Source organism: Anopheles coustani, chromosome 3, assembly GCF_943734705.1.
Source record: "Anopheles coustani chromosome 3, idAnoCousDA_361_x.2, whole genome shotgun sequence".
Taxonomy (NCBI): domain Eukaryota; kingdom Metazoa; phylum Arthropoda; class Insecta; order Diptera; family Culicidae; genus Anopheles; species Anopheles coustani.
In genome coordinates this window covers 70,293,794-70,313,013 of record NC_071288.1, presented here as the reverse complement: position 1 = coordinate 70,313,013, position 19,220 = coordinate 70,293,794, and the positions used below count along the sequence as shown (strand labels likewise).

The 19,220-nt window shown below is 43.8% G+C and overlaps 1 protein-coding gene across 1 annotated transcript; it reads left to right on the top strand.

Annotated features, from left to right (window-relative positions):
- Window positions 1-721: 721 nt before the first annotated feature.
- Window positions 722-2,383, top strand: LOC131259482 (toll-like receptor Tollo). Its single transcript, XM_058260984.1, has one exon. The coding sequence runs from the start codon at window positions 722-724 to the stop codon at window positions 2,381-2,383; it is 1,662 nt and encodes a 553-aa protein (XP_058116967.1).
- The last annotated feature ends 16,837 nt before the right edge of the window (window positions 2,384-19,220 follow it).

The window sequence follows — 19,220 nt, the reverse complement described above, 5'->3', positions numbered from 1 at the left end:
GGTTTGATTTACAGCCATTGCCTCTAAAACTTTAGCACGAAAGCAGGTGATGTTGTCTCTAAGGCACCAACTTTCGAAATAGCTTATCAGATTTTGTTTCCAACGCATCTGGCTTTCTCTCTAGCTCACCAGTTTTTGTCTCTTGCTGAAAACACAGAGGAAGATTTAGACAGGGTGTTTATGATTTTCCCAGATAACACTGTAACAACAATCAATATTAATTCATTTATGTTTTAAAACTAACTTGTGTCTTTTATTATAATTTACCGATTTTTCGAGTACATTTTTCTATGCGCAATTCGAATTCACAGGATCCGTGAATTCGGGGTTATAAATGTATTTTCATAGCTACTATATTTAATTTTAGTAATATAAATTTTAATTTAATAATAATTTTGTCTCATTTCCTTTTTGTAGACAGCTTTAAAAAGTAATTTTTAGTACAAATAATAATCGTCACATTTTGAATCATTCTAAATAAGCGATTTTTAAATAGAGAAATTTGAAATCAAGAGACAAGCTCAGAAGAACACGAGACAAAAACTGATGAGTAAGAGACAAAGTCAGAGACAGAATCTGATAAGCTATCTCAATAGGTGGCAACGACTGTAATATGTATTCCCTCATTTCCCACCATCGAATCGCCATTCGCCCCAAAACTTATCGAATATGTTTTCTTACCTCGTTGCAGATAACCGTACTTGATATTTGATCCCCCGAGATGGCACTCATCATTTCGTGGATCTTCATACTCGGGCTCATCGTGCCGGACCTGTCGTCGAGTCTGCTGCACTGCCCGCACCGGTGCCATTGCGACGACGACAAGCTGGACGTGAACTGCGAAGAAGGGCACCTGGACGTGCTACCGATAGCGCTCAACCCGTCCATCCAGCGGCTGGTCATCAAGAATAACAAAATTCGCATCATCGACTCGTCGATTCAGTTCTACTCCGAGCTGACGCTGCTCGACCTGAGCTTCAACTATCTCTTCAACATCCCGGACCGCACGTTCGGCCACCAGCGCAAGCTGCAGCAGCTGCACCTGAATCACAACAAAATCAGCACCATCTCGAACCGGACGTTCGTCGGGCTGGGCGAGCTGCTGGTGCTGAATCTCCGGGGCAATCTGATCGATCAGATTGATGCGCTGACGTTCACGCCGTTGGCGAAGCTGGAGGAGCTGAACTTGGGCCAGAATCGGATTGCAAGCGTCGGGCTGTCGGTCGGGGCGTTCGTGGGCATCGGAGATCTGAAGATACTGCTGCTGGACGATAATCTGCTGAGTGTAATTCCGTCCGAGGACACGCTGCGGCCGGTGGACAAGCTGGCGGAGCTGTACATCGGTACGAATTCGCTCGCCGGCATCGAGGACGGTGCGTTCCGGGTGCTGTCCGAGCTGACGCTGCTCGATCTGCGTGGCAGCCTGTTGCCGAACGTCACCGAGGGCACGTTCGGTGGGATAGAGAACCTGAAGTCGCTCAATCTGGCCGACAACCGGTTCCAGCGCGTGCCGACCGCTGCCCTGGCCGTGCTGCGACGGTTGGAGGAGCTGGCGATTGGACAGAACCACTTCGAAACGCTGCCGGCCCACTCGTTCCGAGGGCTCTCCAATTTGAAGCGCTTCGAGCTGAAGGGTTCGCTCTACCTGCGGCGCATCGAGCGGGCCGCATTTCAGACCAACACCAACCTCGAGGCGGTTGTGATTGAGTCCAACAAGGCGCTCACCGAGCTGGAGGAGGAAACGTTCGCCGGTCTGCTCTACCTGAAGCACCTCAGCCTGCGCAACAACGGGCTCGAGCGGCTGGACGAGGGTATGTTCTCGTGGAACAGCCTCCGCACGGTCGACATCTCGGACAATCCGATCAACTGCGACTGCTACTACTCGAAGCTGCTGCTGCGGCTCCAGACGGCGGCACGCGTCAGCTACAACGCGACCGGCTGCCCCCAGCACCTGCCCGACCAGTGGGAATGTGAGTACATCCTCGAGAAGAACAAAAACCTCATCTCGGTCGTGGTGCCCCTGGTGGCCATCGTCACCGCCATCGCCCTCGCGTTCTACCGCTTCCGTGGGCTGCTGCGGGAGTACGTTAAAAATGGCTGCAAAAGCAAGGCGGCGGCAGCTGCTGCAGCGGCCACGTCCAGTGTCACTCCAGCCGGCGGTGGTGGGCTGCCAATGGTACTGCCTCCGCTAGGACACCGGGCCGAGCTATCCACCGTGCACGGGGATTACGAGAAGCCACTCTCGGACGACGACTACTTCATACGGTCGAGCAATCTCTACCACGGACCGGCCGCGCAACCGATTCTCAACGGCTACCCGCTGTACCTGCAGCAGAACCCGAACGTTTACTACAACAAGCCACTTCCGATGACGGAGTTATAGTACTGAAGGTTGGAGGAGTGCGATGCAAGTGTGTAAATTGATTTCCATCGGATCGGAGGAAGCGAATGAAGGTGATTCGGGGACGATTCCGATGATATCTATGTCTACATAAGCTATACATTAATTTATACCACTTAACAGATACTTAGCGAACGAGGCTGTCGTCCGACCATTTACTCAAAGTATTTGATAATCTGTTTCCATTCCATTCGTTTGTAAAATTCCATCTTACGTTAAGCAATTGGTTTTATTTTTAGTTAGAGTAATTAAGTCTTACGAATCCACAGTAGCCAGACAGGACAATTAGTTTATATTTTATTTCGTCACTCAAAACAATAAGTTAGATAAATGTATTGTGATTTTTCATCGGTACAAAGCATACGTGTACATTTTAGAAAAGTTGTGCTGTATAAAGCTACGAAAAATTGCATAAGTTTTAACACACGTCCTCGTGCACCGATGCTCGTGTAAGGTATTTGTGACGTGTTTAAGTGAAGTGCTGGAAATGTTTCTTGAATGTTTCCTTCAACACAAGGAATGAACTGATGATTTGGTCGAATGTTTGGCATAGGGTGGTGTCCTTTGGGTCGCAATCAAGTGAATGTATCAGTATTTCTACACGAATCCAGGCTCTCCAAGCATACTCGCAGTCCTTTTAACAAAAGAAGTGCGAAACAGTGTTCGTGTTACTACAAAAATGAAACCAAGCAGCAATAATGAAAGATTCAAACACATTACGATAAAATAGCTCTAGTGTTCGTAGGTTAGATGAGAGCTCTTAAACTCTATTATCACGAACTGGTCCTTCCCGTGTTTTTTTATGATAATCTGGTGCGCTATCCTAAGCATCTGCAAGAATGATAAAATAAATAGAGCTGCATACATTACACAAACGAAACATCCAACTAAATCCAACTCCCATTTTGACTGGCGGAAAATTTTAATTTAATCATTGTTAATTGTCCTCTCAAAAGAAAAGAAAATAAGTAACTTTCCCGTTGCGCGCTCGGACGTTTCAAGGGGGAAACGCTGCGCCACAACAGCAACGATATGCAGCAAAGTGGAACACCACCATTATCCTCGACCAATCCCATCATTCCGCTTGCACCGAGCGAGACGTACTTTCGAGGAGCGTTGGTTCCGTTCAAGAAGGCACCAAGTGTATGCTCCAACTTTCCGGGCAGCTCGCCATTTGTTTTTTTTTTCTCGCGAGTAATTGTAATTAAAATGTGTTGAAGAGTGACTAGCACGGAAGCAGCTAAGTTAGATTCTGCTCGGTTACGGTATGCAGATGGAACGCTGAGGGCGAGTGAGTTTTAATCCCCGCGCTAATCCAAAGACGCACGCGAAAATGTAAGCTTGAGGAAAAAAACGTGAAATTGGTTGGTGAAAATTGAAAGGATAAACCGAGGCGACTAACCGCAATCCGTACGTTTTTATTTTCATCGCTTCGTACGACAGCGCAACAAACCCGGGGCTTCCCGGAGTTGCGGAATTACGGAAACACCCAGCACCACAGTTTGCCATGATTATCCCCGTTTGTTGTCCGTTGTTTTTAACGGAATGCTTTTTACACGTCGGCATCCCGTCGGCCCGTCCCGGCGTCCCGGTTTTTCCGGCAACGAAAAAAGGGCAACGAATGGTATATCTCCCTGTCGTTCTCCCCATCTCGCACTCTGGCATACCATTTCAGTTGGATCTGAAAATGTACCTTTTTCGGGTAATGCATTCCTTTTCCGGGTGAGGGAAAACTTTTGCCCAAACCCTTTAGCCGCCCCATTTGCGGTCGGGTTTTTGGCGTATGGGAAAGGATAGATAAGGCCGCCGATGTTCCCTACGCGTCGCACTGGTGGTAACGAGTGACTTTTGAGGGGCGAGTGACTCCCGGTAGATTTCGGACCCGAGATCGTTGCGAAAAGTGATTTTCGGAGCCGATGGAGTTTTTGTATTGTTTTTCTCGAAAGGTGAAAAGAGTCAAGAGTCCGTACTCTGGTGGGGATGTTGGTGCTGACAGGGAATTCGAATGAATCGCTTGCTCACCTCGTTTGCCTGGCACCAACGGTTCTAGTGTTTTATTCCTTTCTCCTCACACCATTGGGAGCTCATGGCAAAAAATCATTCCGACGATAATGCGACCATCCGGAAGTGCAGTTGAAATGTGTGAACCGTGTGGCCGCTTAAAGAGCATTCCGTACCAAGCCACCAAACTCCGATGTTCAACTGTAAAGCGCCCGTTCCTATTGTCGTGCCGTGACGACGGGGTTTCCTTTTACTCGTTTGCTGGCCAAAGTTTGGTGTGCTCGAATAATGAGCACAAATTCAACGGAGTAAAGCTCGGGAAGCCACCGGAAAACTCGCGGTCACTTTAACTTTCCCTTTTCGCGGCCGTCGCGGTAGTTGCATTGGTGTTGCAGGTTGCGGGTTCACGCCACCGGAATGTATGAATATTTGCTTGGAAAACTTCCCGGTCTGGCTCTCGGACGCAACACAACCGAAGGGCGGCCTTTTTCGTGGTTGAAAATAACAAAACAAATTATGGATTTTCCCATTCATTGTGTTTTGGTGGTGGGCCAAGTTTTGCTCTGGGGCCTCGGGGCGCAAAAGAAACACATACACATACACGGTAAAACAAAACCGAATGATAAAACAAATGGAGCCCAACGGAAAAGCCCGGTCTCGAGTGGATTGGACCGGTGGTGGATTTTCCATTTGAATGCTCCCCGAATAGCTCACGTTACATGAATCTGTAATTACCGTCGGTGTAACGTACCGGCAGGCGGCTTTCAGCTGTAACTGGTTCCTGGGAAGAAGAAGTTGAAGGGATAGAAAACAAAAAAAAAACGACTGGAATAAAACAAGGACGATAGAGCGGGATCGTGACTGTCTGGTCGATTACGCTCGCGGTGCCCGTTTCGTCGGGAAATACGTATCGTTGGCACTTTGTGGGCGCTTCAACTGTTCCATGTTTGTGTGTGTGTTAGTGTGTGGCAAAAAGGCCCATAAATGTAGGGCACACGTGCGATGATAGGTTCGGTTTACGGCCGTTTCCCGGGCGCGTGTTCGCGTTGCAGAGTGTATCCGAACGCCAGACAAGGGTAAGGATTTGAATTCCCAACGCATTCGCACCACTCATGCCCGGCGGGCCTCGGGGTGGGAAATTCTGCACACTTTGTTTCAATGTACGTTTTTCTTTCTTGCTTGTCGTTCCCCGTACCGTTTGCTTGAGGTTCTGTCTTCGGTTCGGAAGAGGAGTTTTGCATCATACATCATGGCACGCGCGATGGCATTCGGGCGTCTGGGGGGAAAAACAAAAGGAACGCCAACCAGCGATCATTACGCCGGTCTACACTCGCGGAAGTGGTTTCCACCTGGCGAGAAGATAAACATTAACAGCACATTTAACACGACGCCGTTCAACGGCGCGGCTATACCAATGAAGGGCTGCCTTTCCTCGCTTGCTTTGTTGCAATTTCATCTAAGTGTTTCATTCCAGAACCTGGCCGCGATTCACGGGCTGCTTGGTTGGTGGGAAGAAAAACTGGCTCTAGTAGCGATTTCGCTACCGGTACGATGAAGTTTTTTCAATCATTACAATGGAGACGCCTGGTATTTGAAGGAAATAGAACTCACTCACCATGGTACTACTTTTACTTCGTTTAGATTTGGACAATGGTTGAGTGCAGTTAGTTTCTTTATTCAATCGAATGATAATTTTTGCGTTTGTTTTCTATACACAACAACAAAAATAACCTTTATGATTGAAGGGAGAAAAATAAATTACCCAAAGAGCCTGCTATGATTTGTGTTTTGTTGACTGTTATTCAACTGATTTAAAGTAAACAAAATGCGCTTAGGCTTTTTTATGAAAGTCAAAGAATTTTATAAATTTCTTCACTGTTTTTGTCTCTTTAGAACACGTTATTAATCAATTTTCCTCACCCTGCTTCAACACGGAAGCGTAATGCTTCGAGTGAATACTTTTACTCACAACCGCATCGCACCTCGCTCCGCTCGGTTGGCTTTGGAAAATTGTTGAAAATTTTCCCTATCACTTACCGCCAACCCTCCGTGGAAAGCGTTAAGCGAGTGTCGATCACATACATACTTCATGAACGAGTTTTTCCTCATTTTCGCCAGCCCAGTCTGCATGCCAACGTGTCATCCACCCTCCCGCCTTAGGGTTTCAGCTTTCTCCTCATCAGCGTTGTGCGGTTTTGTCACCACCTGTCGTAATCATGCATGAATGACCCAACGTGGAATTTCGGAAGGAAATACCCACATACACACCCACACACGCCACACAAAAAATCAAAATATTTGATTAGATTAACAGGTAATTGAGTAAAGTCGGTGGCCGGGGGTGGCGGTATTGTAGACGCCTAGCTTCCCGATTTCCCACTTCCTTATTCCGCCAGAATGGTGGTTCCGTTAACCGCTTTATCATGTTCGTTCCCGGGAGCCGGGAAAACTCGGGCCCGTACCGGAAAAACTTTTGCATCCCCGTGTGTGTTCGAACGTGGGTTTTTCGATAGATGTTTTTCGTAAAAAATTAGGATCCATTGGAGTCGATTCAAAATTGGTGGCAAAATGGAAAAAAGTTTTACGGTGGAGATTATGATTCTCTCCTTCCATATCGCTTCGAAGGAAGTTAATAACGTGTGAGTGGGTTTTTTTCTTCAACATAAAAGTCTATTCCTTCAATAGAAGAACAACTTTTTCTACGAACGACTTCGGGGGGAATGAAATGGATCACCCGGTGAGCGGGTCCACGTCTCATTAGCTTATCAGGTGGGCGTCGAACGATCCTTTCATACAAATGAGCAGCACCTGCACGCTCGGGAACGTATCGAGCCGGGGAAAAATGTACGAAGGGCCACTTCGCGGCCACCGTTTCCGTTACATGTTGTTTGTAAAGGATGTTTCCGACCCCGGATCCAACGATCCCAACCGTTTGAGCGGGAGTGTAGTAATTAGGATAAATTATGTAAATGTGGATAAACTCGGGCTCAGGTTATTATTTTATTTATCTTATCCGCTACTCCCGGACCGCACAACGAATTAGCAGCCCGTACGGTCACGGTTGGGATGGCTAAGAAGGGAGGGGTTCGAGGGAGCGCCCGAGAGTGAAAGCTGCATGTGGCTAGACGCAAGTTTCGCCCATTTGCCCTGACATTAGAAAAGCAAAACGTCGAAGGACGCGTCGAGAATCGGCAAAGCAAGTGAAAGTGATGAATATTTATAAGCGCCCGTCTTTAGTTTTCCGGTAGTTTCGCATGGCGGCATGGGAATGTTTCGTTGAAAGGTGGAAATGATTCGACGATTGTTGCTACATTCAGCATTAAAGTCGAGTGGTGTGGAAGCGGGAAAGTTTTCTTTCGAATAGGCAAAGCTAACGACCGACAACAATCTTAGAAATGCATAATGGGAGTCTATAAGCTATATTGGGAAATTTCACAACAATGTTTACAATCGGATCATAACTATATCAAACGGTAGGACGGCCAGAATACAAATCTAAAGTAATTACCAATGAATATTATTAACAAAAAGAAAACAAAAATTACAGCTGTACAGACACACTTTCCATCGAAACAAGTTGCGAAGGACGAAAAGGAAAAGAAACACAAAACTGGCTGACACAAGATTTTGTAGAAAACTAAGAAAACACGACAGTGAAAGTAAGATCTCTCCTATATCGAATATGTACCAAAGGCAAAATAAAACTATCATCCGAAGAAGAAACTGATCTAATGATGTGATTTTAAACTAATCAACCGATAAGACTATACAAATAACTCACACAAAATAAAAGTAGTTTCTTTATCAGAGGAAATGGCAAAAAAATGGCAGTATATCGAGTAAGTTATTCGTTTCCGAGGCAAACTTTTTGTGAACTCAGTTGTAATACCATATGATTTTTTTTAAATTACATGAATATTGTTTAAGGACCATTAAAATGACAGCCAGAGTATGAAGTTTTATAAAGGAGAGCGCAATCAATGTTAGCCAAATTATGATTGATGGTATGGTAAGGAGAAGTATCAGCTAGCGACCATTCTTTTTTCGAATTTTCTCAACCGATAAGAACATTCAACTGAAACCAAACCATATTGAAATGGAAAGAAAAGCATAAAACCGATAATAAGATAAAACACTAATCAAGCCATCAAAACGCAGACTTAAATCGTAAAACATAACCGTAACCGTAGACCGTAAGAGTTAGTAATAAAATTGATAATATCATGTTTAAATTGAAATTCATGTTTATTTTCCCGGCATGTGCCAAAAACTCATCCGAAACAAAACCCCAATTCAAAACAACGGTGGCGCGAAGCAAATTTTTACATCCGATTCGGCTCGATTATCTACGCCAGATCAGAGTTTAAAGCGATTACTGTTTTTCTTTTAATGCTTTAACAGCAACAATTTATCCTTTTTAATGAGGTTTATTATTTTGATGGCAAGTTTACGATGGAGGCCGGTGGAAAAGTTACACCTCCCGCTCGGTTCACTCGCCTCCATTGGCCATTGGTAATAATTGAAAATATTACAGAGTTGATTGACTTTGGCAAAAGTTTCATTAGGCTTTCAAATTTTAGTGGAACCCATTACAGCGGGCGGTGCGGGTGGTGGCGCGGAGCTTTTCACCCGATTCGGCGCGGGAGGGAAAACTCGTGTTTGAGTTTGAAATGGATCCATTCGGGGTGTTGGTTTTAGTGCCTGGACCTGGCCCGTCGGTGGTGGTACAGGGAAAACTCATCGAACCATTTCCGAAATAAAGATCTCATTATTCCCCGGCAAAACAATCGTGGACCGGGCCGCCGTGTTTTCGGGGGTGTTTGTTGCTCAGCGTAATCGGACTGTTTCCTGGATTTCGGTTGTGGAGAAGGTGCTGCTGCTGCTGCTGCTGAGCTTACATAGCTGGCCATTAGGACGGAAAGGAAAACCTTTTCGTTAGAACGTTCGTTCATCCGTTTTCTTAGAATCTTTGTATCTTTTCCGGGGCGGGGCAAAATAAAGCCCGGCACAAAGGGCGAGGAAAGCGGTGGAAAATGGAACGCTTTTGATCGGTCTCGGTTCGCAGCGAGTGGAAAGTAAAAGCTGAGACCAAAAGGAAGCTGAAGAAAAATGTTTCATCTCGGTGAGGAGTGGGGAACAGTGGGGAGGCGATAAACAGAGCGGGCTTCCCGGTACCATTAGTCTTAACTTCAAACCGTTGTTCCCCCCCATTCGGGCCATTGATAGCAAGACAAAGGAAAGTCTTCTCTGACATTGATTAATTCTGGTACGCACCGTGGAATCCGTCCTTCCAACCCGGGCCCCGGGATAATTTCCGGGTTTTTCTTTTGCCGAACGCCCGGACGCCCTTTAAAGATTGGTGCCATTTGCTTTTGGTGGTTTGGTTTGCTTTTTAAACGATAGCTCTGTTCTCAAACGGAAAACATTCCAATCACCTCCCGGAACCGCGATGTCAATCGAGAACGTCGGGACTTTTACCGGCGCGGCTCGCAATGATCAACTTCACACTTCCACCTTCAAGCCGGCGTCCCGTCGATTTTCCCACCCACCCAAACGCGAAACCCCCCGAAAGAAAGTGGCAGGATTAAGCCGGTTCGCCGATTCGATCGACGGCGCCAAGCGCGGGCTGAGTGTTTAATGCGATAAAAGGTGGATCGAAATACGGTCCGGCTTCGCGAGAAACGGCGGACGAAAGAGGCCGGGAAGCCGGTGGTCCACGGCCGTTGTATAATTAAAGAGATTTTCATTAACTCGGTCAGAAGGAATTAAGTTCTTAGCCGTATCGAGCATCGGGTTGGAGCTCTTATCGGGGATAAAGGCTATTAAAGGTGGTTGAAAATGCAGGAGAATCGGAGGGAAGAGCCGATGTGAGTATTTCATCGGACACTGCTTTCCCCACCGACACTGACAACTCAAGGTAATCTGTGTACTGTAGATTTCGAGGTCAACATGTACTATAGGGTTTTTTGGAGATGGTTTTAAAAAAATCATGGTCAAATAAAGTTACTTAATAATATACTTGGATTTCATTATTATATTAACAAAAATATTTTTCATTGCAATTCATTTGAGAGAGTGTTCAATCCATTTAAGATTTAATTAAACTACAATGAATTTTTATGATAAGGAGTTAAGTTCACATACCTACAATAGCTATTAAGTGCAATTAGCATGAATCAATAAAAACGCTGGAAAATGCTAGTATCAGAAAATCACATGTTACTTCGAAAATGTAGAACATGCCTTTGTTCTGCAAGGATCTTTTGATTAATGAAATTTGATGATTTTAATTTTTATGATTTTCAGTTTGAACAGTAGAAATCATTTTAGTAGCTCATTATTTAGCATATAAGGATAATCTTAAAGAAACATATTCCTTAAGAACAAAAACCAACTATAATTCACGCTTTCTCCATACGGTTCATTTTTGAGAGTTATAGACAAACACATATATTTTTGCAAGCACAAACGAAACACTCAATTCGTAATAATTTTCGAAAATGTATAGTTTACCATACACTTTATTGCTCTATTACTTATGTTCTTATGGCACAATGCCATGGATGGACATTTTAACAACATGCTGGATGTATATTTATTTAACATACAAAACATAGCCCATAGTAAAGCACACAGTCAGGAAAGCAAATTTCTTCTTAAATGTTGAAAGAGAAAGGTATTGAGAAGTTTAAAGAGAATAATGGTAGAAAACAGGTTCAATTGATTCCATTCGTAAATTAAATTTTCCATTTAATTTAATGTTATCTTGAATGAATTTTTCAGAAGACCTCAATGGAAAGAATCATTGGTTCTTTTCACTCAAGTTTTCTTTTGGTTTCCAATAGAGTTCAATCAGATCAAAACTGCCATGAGTCTTTAGACAAACTATCACAATAACTTATCTGTCCTAAAGAATGTAAAAAAAAAACTTAATACAAACAAACTTCTTCCGAAAAACAGAAAAATATATTTTATATGTGATTGACTGATTGAAAAAAGAATAAATGAAAACATTTTAAAATTCAAGCAATTTTAGAGCCCGACATGAAGTGGTCTAAGGAAAGAAAAAGAGCAAATACATTATTCGATTCGATTTCATTTTGGCACTTCGCGAAATTTACTAGATTGTGATGTCTGATTTTATCATCTTGTTTCGCGTTTGCGAGCTCCCGTTTTTCACATAAACTAACCCGTAATTGAAAACCTTGCAACAAATGCACCCACTATACCAATCGAACGCCCGATCGATGCCATTTTATCGGCGTAGTTGAGAGGCGGGATTTTCCCCGACACTCGACAGAAACAACAAAGCCCCCCGTGCGCACTTCCCCCCTATAATGAGCCGTCGTGGCCCTCGAAATCCTTCGCAACGATCGCCAATAAATAACGCTGGTTCCGCGCGCTCGCCGTACATTACCTGCACCGATGTTGCCCTCTTGGCGCAAAGATCTATGGTACACATTATCTGTTCACAGCAAAACTTAAATTGAATAACTCTCGACCTCGCAGTTCATGCGGTGGGAAGAAGGGGTGGTGTTTTTTTTGTTTTCTTGGCCATATTTCACGACGTTCCGAACGGCGTTGCGAAACATTTCGAGACGTTGGGAGCGAAAAGGACGCCGGAAGCGAGCTGCATTTCGTCTGGGGCGAACTGGGCAATGTTTCACCCGATGCACTCGAAGCCGGCTTCTCAAGTCAGCAGCTTCCCGTCCGGGCAATCAGTTCCGTTGCCGGCACGCTCCATTTTGGCATTGGCAGCCAGTACGTCTTCCAGCGCCGCCAATAGATTTATCCGGCACCGCTTGCATCCTTCCTGCGCGCGCGGCCGGTTCTGTTTCTGAGGTCTCCGGCCACGAAGATGGTTTGCCCGATGGTGTGCCCGGCAAGCAACCTGCAAGTGCCAATCTGCTCCGCTTAGCTCCGTCCGTCGCCGTGTGTACGAATGCATTTCCTTTCCGGCAAACTATTAGCGCACCCCGAAGAGGATGCACCAGCGTTCCGCTCACTGGCTCACCGAAAGCTGAAGGCGGGATGGTACGCCATCCCGAAACCGGTTTCCTGTTTGTTGGAAGAAGAGTGGGGGAGAGGTGGAAGCGTTGCACTGCTGAGTGCATTGCACTACTCTGGTGCTGCACTCAACGGAAACCGAAACGTCGTTCTGCTCCTGCGGACGCCGGAACCACCTCCCCGCGGGAGCAAGATGTGGCCGTGCGGGATGCACTTCTTGATTGTAGGGATTTGGAGGATCTTCGAGCGAGCGGAAGCCGTCTGTTCCTTTTGGGCGGTGAAGATAGTGTCCACCCCCAACCCCCTGCACTTCCCGACTTGCTGCAGTGGGCATGAGTTTATAAATTATGCAACGGTTGAATGAAGCCGGGAAGCTTTCCAGTCTTAATGGGATAAATGTTTCTCGTTCCTCACCGAGCTGTCCTGGTGCGGGTGGGAAGTAGGTGGGGAGATGCTGGCGAGATGCAGCTGAAAGAGGGTGGGTGCTTTTTAATGCCTCTTTGAAATACGGTGTCTTAAAGTTGAAGGAAGATTTTTAAAACATTGCTTCGGGGATTTAACAACATGATTTTTATGCACTCGATAAGTCGCTGCAAGAAACTTTTGTGGTAAATGTTTAGGCATTCCTTCAAAAATCTAACATTTATCTGTAAAGTTCACTGCTAGGTTCACGGTGTAAGGTTCACCGGTTAGAGTTTCAGTCAAACTTGTTTAAGCTCAACTACTCAAAAGGAGAGCTAATTTTAGTGCTTTCAAGGGCTAAAAAATGTTTGAAAGATTGTTGATCATTTTAATTGCAATCAAATTATCTTAAATATATATAATTTATCTTGATCATAAATAAAAGTGTTTATTATTTTGTATATTACTCGTCCTTAAATACCAACTAATATTGTTAAGTTAACATTCAAACAGAGAAAACCGACTTTGTGTAAAAGCTTCATGTTTCATAATACAATTACGAGTGAACTAATACAAAGTCCATTATATTTGAAGTATGATACGTAGAAAATGAAAAGAGTGAAGAATAAAATAGAAATAAACGAAAAAATATAACATATTTACTTGTGGTATTTCTTGTGTTACTCGTTGAACGACATCAAGGTTTATTTGAAGACCATGTTTAAAAAGGCTTCTAAATAATAACATTTATGTATGGGTTTAATATTTCATGCATATTTCTACAAAACATGAAACATGGTGGTAAAATAAGTACAATATTATATTGCTAAGGACCAATGTGTGAAGAAAACATTGAAAGATATAATTCTTTACTTCCATTATTGTATCACAAAAAGTAGATCCAGTCTATACTTTTACTTCAACTTTCAGTGTGTTGGAAAATTTGCTTCAATAGAAATAAACATAGAGTATCTTTTCAACTAGGTACGTTAAACAAGTAAGTGTTGTTTTTGACATAAAATATATTAACAAGTAAACTAGAAATGTAAAAATAATCGATAACAACATCTCAAAAGGAGCCTCTGAACAACTTCTGCACTTTTCATTTCAAATGCAACCCATTTTCTTAGCTGGAAGTGTAATCTAAGATACAACCGCATAGCAACGACCAATAGCGAATCCTCCAACGAAAGCACTCGAGTTCGAAAAGCAAATACTCTGCAGTGGCGCGATTATCCTGTGCCACGTAGGACGATTTCCGGAAATAAATAGCAGGATTGAAGGCTTCACTCGTTTGACTGACCCTTGCAAAAGCAGAAAGCAGAAAGAGAATAGAGCACACCTTGTCCCGGGCGCTAAAGGTGCTAAAGTCCGAGGATAAAGTGCAGTTGCATAAGGCTTTACACCGATCGTAATTTTCCTCCCACACTCCCCATCGTACACCGTACCATCAATCACGCTCAAGGGGTGGGATTTTTCTCTCCGCAGTGCTTCGATTACTCCCCCGGCTCGGGAACGGTGGCGAAATAGATTACACACAAGTACACACACACAAACAGCTAGGGGTGCACCAACCGAGCACTAAATAGCCAGCAATCGAGGCTCGGATCCCGTCGGTGGGATAATTTATGGCAAACGGTTGCGATGGCCGGGCGGATCGTAGAGTCCGTTTGGTTTATCGGAAGATTTGGATGCTTTTTTCCGTTTTCGTCTTCCAACATTTCCCTTCCCAAGGACCCCATGAATCATGGAGCCAATTTTCTACGGAGGGTGGGGGCAGCACCCGGTCCGTCCCGTGCGGGAAGTGCGCCAAAAGGAAATGATTTATGGCCCGGCCCGAAATTTGAACTCGATCAGCTGGGGTTTTCTTTCTTCTGGCCCGGGAGTGAAAAGAGTTCAATTGGCTATTTACGGACGTGAGGCCAATTTAAATATCTTTCATCCAATTTGAATACAAAAATTAACCTGTCGCTCAACGCTAATGGAAGTTCGTCAAATTTCTGCCGGAACGACGGCGGAAGCAGAGGTGCTATTTGGAGATTGATAAACAAGGATGATTTAAAACGTTGGAATTTGCATGAGCGGAATTCGATCGAAAATCTATTTTAACGCATGTCAGTCGAGTGTTTAAATATTTCTAATATCCTGAAATTCTTCTTGTGAATGAAAAGATACATTCATCTTCTTCTCATTGTCTTTCGTGAAAATTGTTTTCCTATTTATCGTGAATGCTACATTAATAAGCTTGTCAGAGTTCTTGTTTAAAATATATTTTATGTAAAGAACTTGAACCGAAGTCTAGTCTTTCTATAAAGTCTTTATACTCTTTATATCTGGTATATCTATTTTTCTAGTCTTTATACTTGGTCACTATTACGAGTGTTTGGTTGTCTTTTTAATTTACAAGAACTGTGACTTTTATGAACTTCAAATTTCAAGTTCGTTAGATGCAGGTTCATTCTCAACTCCAGTTACCAAATGTCTTCGTCGTCGTCTGACTCGTCGTTTGACGCTGTCCCGTGGTGTGACAGCAAACCGACGGCTACGTACCGCAGCTGTTGAAAAGTAACACCACAGGGCATCAAAGACCAGTGCCGTCCCGAAAGAAGTCCTGCAGTGCGTCACTGTCACAAGACAGGGTGGCTTGGCCTGGGCTTGCTAAATCAGAAAGCGAAAGAATCCATGATCCGGGACGTTCATCCTGTGACGCGAACGGGCTAGACACGCCGAAAGACACCGACGCCCGGACAGCTCACTTTCCCGACCGCCTGCCGGAAAACTGCCCCCCCCCCACCTCCCTCTTTAGTAAACGGCCCGTCGGTTGGATCCATCATCGTTTGCGGAAGCATTCTCGGGGGAAGAATTGCACAATCCGCAAGTAAATAATAAATGAAGCCCTTACAGGCAGGTGGCCGCGCAGGTAGTTGGAGGAGTGGGGCCCTGGGCACGATCGCTCGAACCTTTCGACGCGATAGACACCGACCACACGGTTTCCGTGTGAGGGAAACCGTTTCACACCTCGCCTCGGATCCGGGTTTGCGCCTTTCCTTCTTCGCGCGCCGAAGGTTCGTCAGTGGTGTTTGGTGTTTGTTTATTTTTTCCATTTACTTTTGGAGTTGGAAAAAAGCGGTTTATCAGGGCGTTTGGGAAAAATGTATCCCCATTCCAGACCCTGATTACCTTGGTGTCATTTGTGGCTTGTTTCTTTTAAGGGAAGCTAGCTATTTGGCGGAGTTGATAACTTTTCAATTTAATATTTGCTCTTGAAGGCGAATCATAATATTGCCTGCAGTTTCGTAAAGGATTTAAATTGAAATTTGGGTGATTGAACATCGGTTTTGTTCATCTTTAATTATTTTCTTGAGACATTGGATATATTTGAGTAAAATTTCAAACTTTCAAACAAACTTCAATGCTTTTATCCATATGACTGACAGTATTGCAGTTTATTGAATAACACAAATTATTTTACCTGTATCTGTTTCTACTATTTATAAATGAATCTGTCTTGTGAGGCCATCTTCTTTTCATTTCAAAATTTCGGACATAATATTCAATCAAAAACAGTTTTTTCTTCAGCTTCTACATACAGTTGGTCTTTTCCAGGGCATTTTAATAGTTATACTAATTCTAGAATTTATAAAACAATATTTGTTTCACTCAAGATTATGCAGTGATATGGATACCAAGCAGAGACTAACTTGTTTTATAAGCTCTCTTGAACTGTAGGATATTTTTGAACGTAAAATAATGTAAAATGTAATTTTAATGTAAAAGAGCCCAAAGAAGCCGTAAAAGTGTCAAATTCGAAAAAAAAGGAAAGGGCTGTTGTATTTTCAAACAATGATATTTTATCACATATCAAGGCCAAACACATATTTTAAACACAAATCAGGTGCCAGGTGTCGTAACCAGGAACATCGTTCCTTTATTCAGCTAAATTACACGGCACAAACATTACATTTCAACCCATCTTTTTCCAATGTTTTCTTTTGAGTTTTCGATGCTTGGGAAGTAACACAAATTTAGAAACATATTCCGTTTTTTAACGTTATCAGTTCAGGCTTGCTATTAGGTCTGATTATGCGTGTGGTAAAACTACATGTTGGACATTATTGAGATCATCGGTATCTCTTAAGGTTTAAGGTGGCCCACAACCGAAGAGTCTCCCTTACATCGTTTGAAGCCAACCAGTGCATGAACGTCTACCTATGTTCGATGTTGCAGTGAAATTGGTTTTTATAACGGCCCTAGTTCGTCTTGTCATTCCTACAACTAGACTTCGAAGGCACTCAGAAAACATTAAGCGTAGAATGTTTGCGGTAACACATCGTTTACCACTTCTCGCACTTCCGGGAGATAAAAAAAACGAGCATTTCTCCCGAGCTAACTTGCTCCCGCACCTTCGTGCTGGGTCGATCCGCTAAGATTCTGTCCCTGACAGCTATTCCTTCTGGGACCGACACTGCAACGGAAGCGTGGCGGAATCCCGGTTTTTATCGTTATCGTTATCACATGTGGGACTCGCCGGCTACGCCAAGTGCGTCCTCCGGTCCATCGGTCGTGCGAACAAATCGCTTTCGGATGGCGGTCGGGTCTCCGTTCGCAGCACCGAGGGACAACGTAAATTCAGTATCCATTTGGACATGGGGGCGAAGTGTTTAAAACAACATTTACTGCCTAACGGTTTGGGTTGGCGGGGAGAATGGGGGAAGCTACTAAAACCGACGGCAACTGTCCGCACAAATCACGCACAGTCCCGGCGTGAGGGTCGGCACGCAGGACACACGCACCGTGCGCAGGACGCAGGACGTGGGATCCCCGTGGACCGTGGAGTCGATGCTGAGGGCACGTTCATGCGAGACCGGCATGAGAACCGTCTCCGGGGAAGCGGAATCGGTCAGCTGGAATGACAAACGAACTGACAGGCGTACTTTCCACCGGCGGCATACTAATGCGCTCTGGGGCGCAAAATGGTTGCCGTCCTTTGGTGCCTTTTTTTTTATTTTCCACGCTGTCGAGCAGCATGAACTTGTGCTGCTGGTAGCTTGCATTTGTTTTTACTGGCTTTTCGGTGGAACAGGGACACGACGTAATAATGGCGCTTAGTTTATCTGAAATGATTTTGAAGTGTTAGAAAATAAACATTTTTCATAGGGCCATAAAAAACCGGAAGTGTGTGTCTTTTGTATGCCAGCGAACATTCAACCGTTTGTTTGTTCTTTAAACCATGCGTAATGTGTGCAATCATGGAGTTGTTTTTATTTGCTCGATGGTGTTAAATTTTTCACCCTGAATAAATACTATCTTACGCAACTAATAATTTATTCCCGCAATGCTTTCAATCCTATGATTTTTTCGATCTTAAATATCGCATCCCACAAGCGAATCTGTTAAACACTTGAGTAAAGTTGCACTAACAGATGCAAATAAATGCCAAATGTTTCAATTTACGAATATATCGAAACGTTATAACATTAAAACATTGTAAAATATATTTCTATTCAAGAATTTGACAGTGATTCGCTCTTTGTAAAATTTATATTTCTAAATCTAGTTGAACAATGATGTGATGTGAAATTTGATAAACTTATTCAAAGTTTTATTGCGTCAATTTATTTGAATAGAAGCAAACACAATACAAAATTTTATTTATTACATCTGCATCTCGAATTGAAACATCGAAAATAAACACCTAAAACCTCTTTCGAAAGAATGAATTTGACATTCAACAAGGATCAACATTCGACGCACACTTTAATTGAGATATTTGTTTCCATGTCTATGGTAAACAAGTGCAAGATTAACCAATTGTACACAGTATCAAAACTAATCAATCTTCAATTTTATCTTAATTCCCCAGACGTTCATCCATTCGTTTATTCTTTATTTAGGATTATTCGTGTTAGAGTGATTATTTTTCAAAAGTATGTCGTCTCATATCAAGTTTGTGTTGATTGATTGAAAGTTCTACAGAAGCCGTAGTCGACTTTGACAAAGTTCAAAAGCTCAAAAACTTAAGTATCACTTTTAGAGGTAAAGAAAACAATACTCACTCACGAACCGCTCAACATGATTTCGGGGAATTGTTTTGTTGAAAGCAATGCCTTGCACATTTCGTGAGACGCCTATGGAAACCAATAAAAACCGACAGCCGGTGAAAAAGATCGCATCGTAAGCGGAGCAATATTTCCCACTGGGAGACCTCCGTTGACAGATTGAAGTGTTAAGGTGCTCGACCAAAGGAGCACAACCCAAGACGAGCCAAAGGTCGAGAACGAAGAAGAAGAAGAAGACGAAAAACCCCAACCATCGGAAGAAAATCGTCATGTCAGTGCGAATGAAAGTCGGGCAAGTGAGATGATAAGTCGCACCGGAGAATTACTCTGCCGAAGCGTTCCAGCAATCG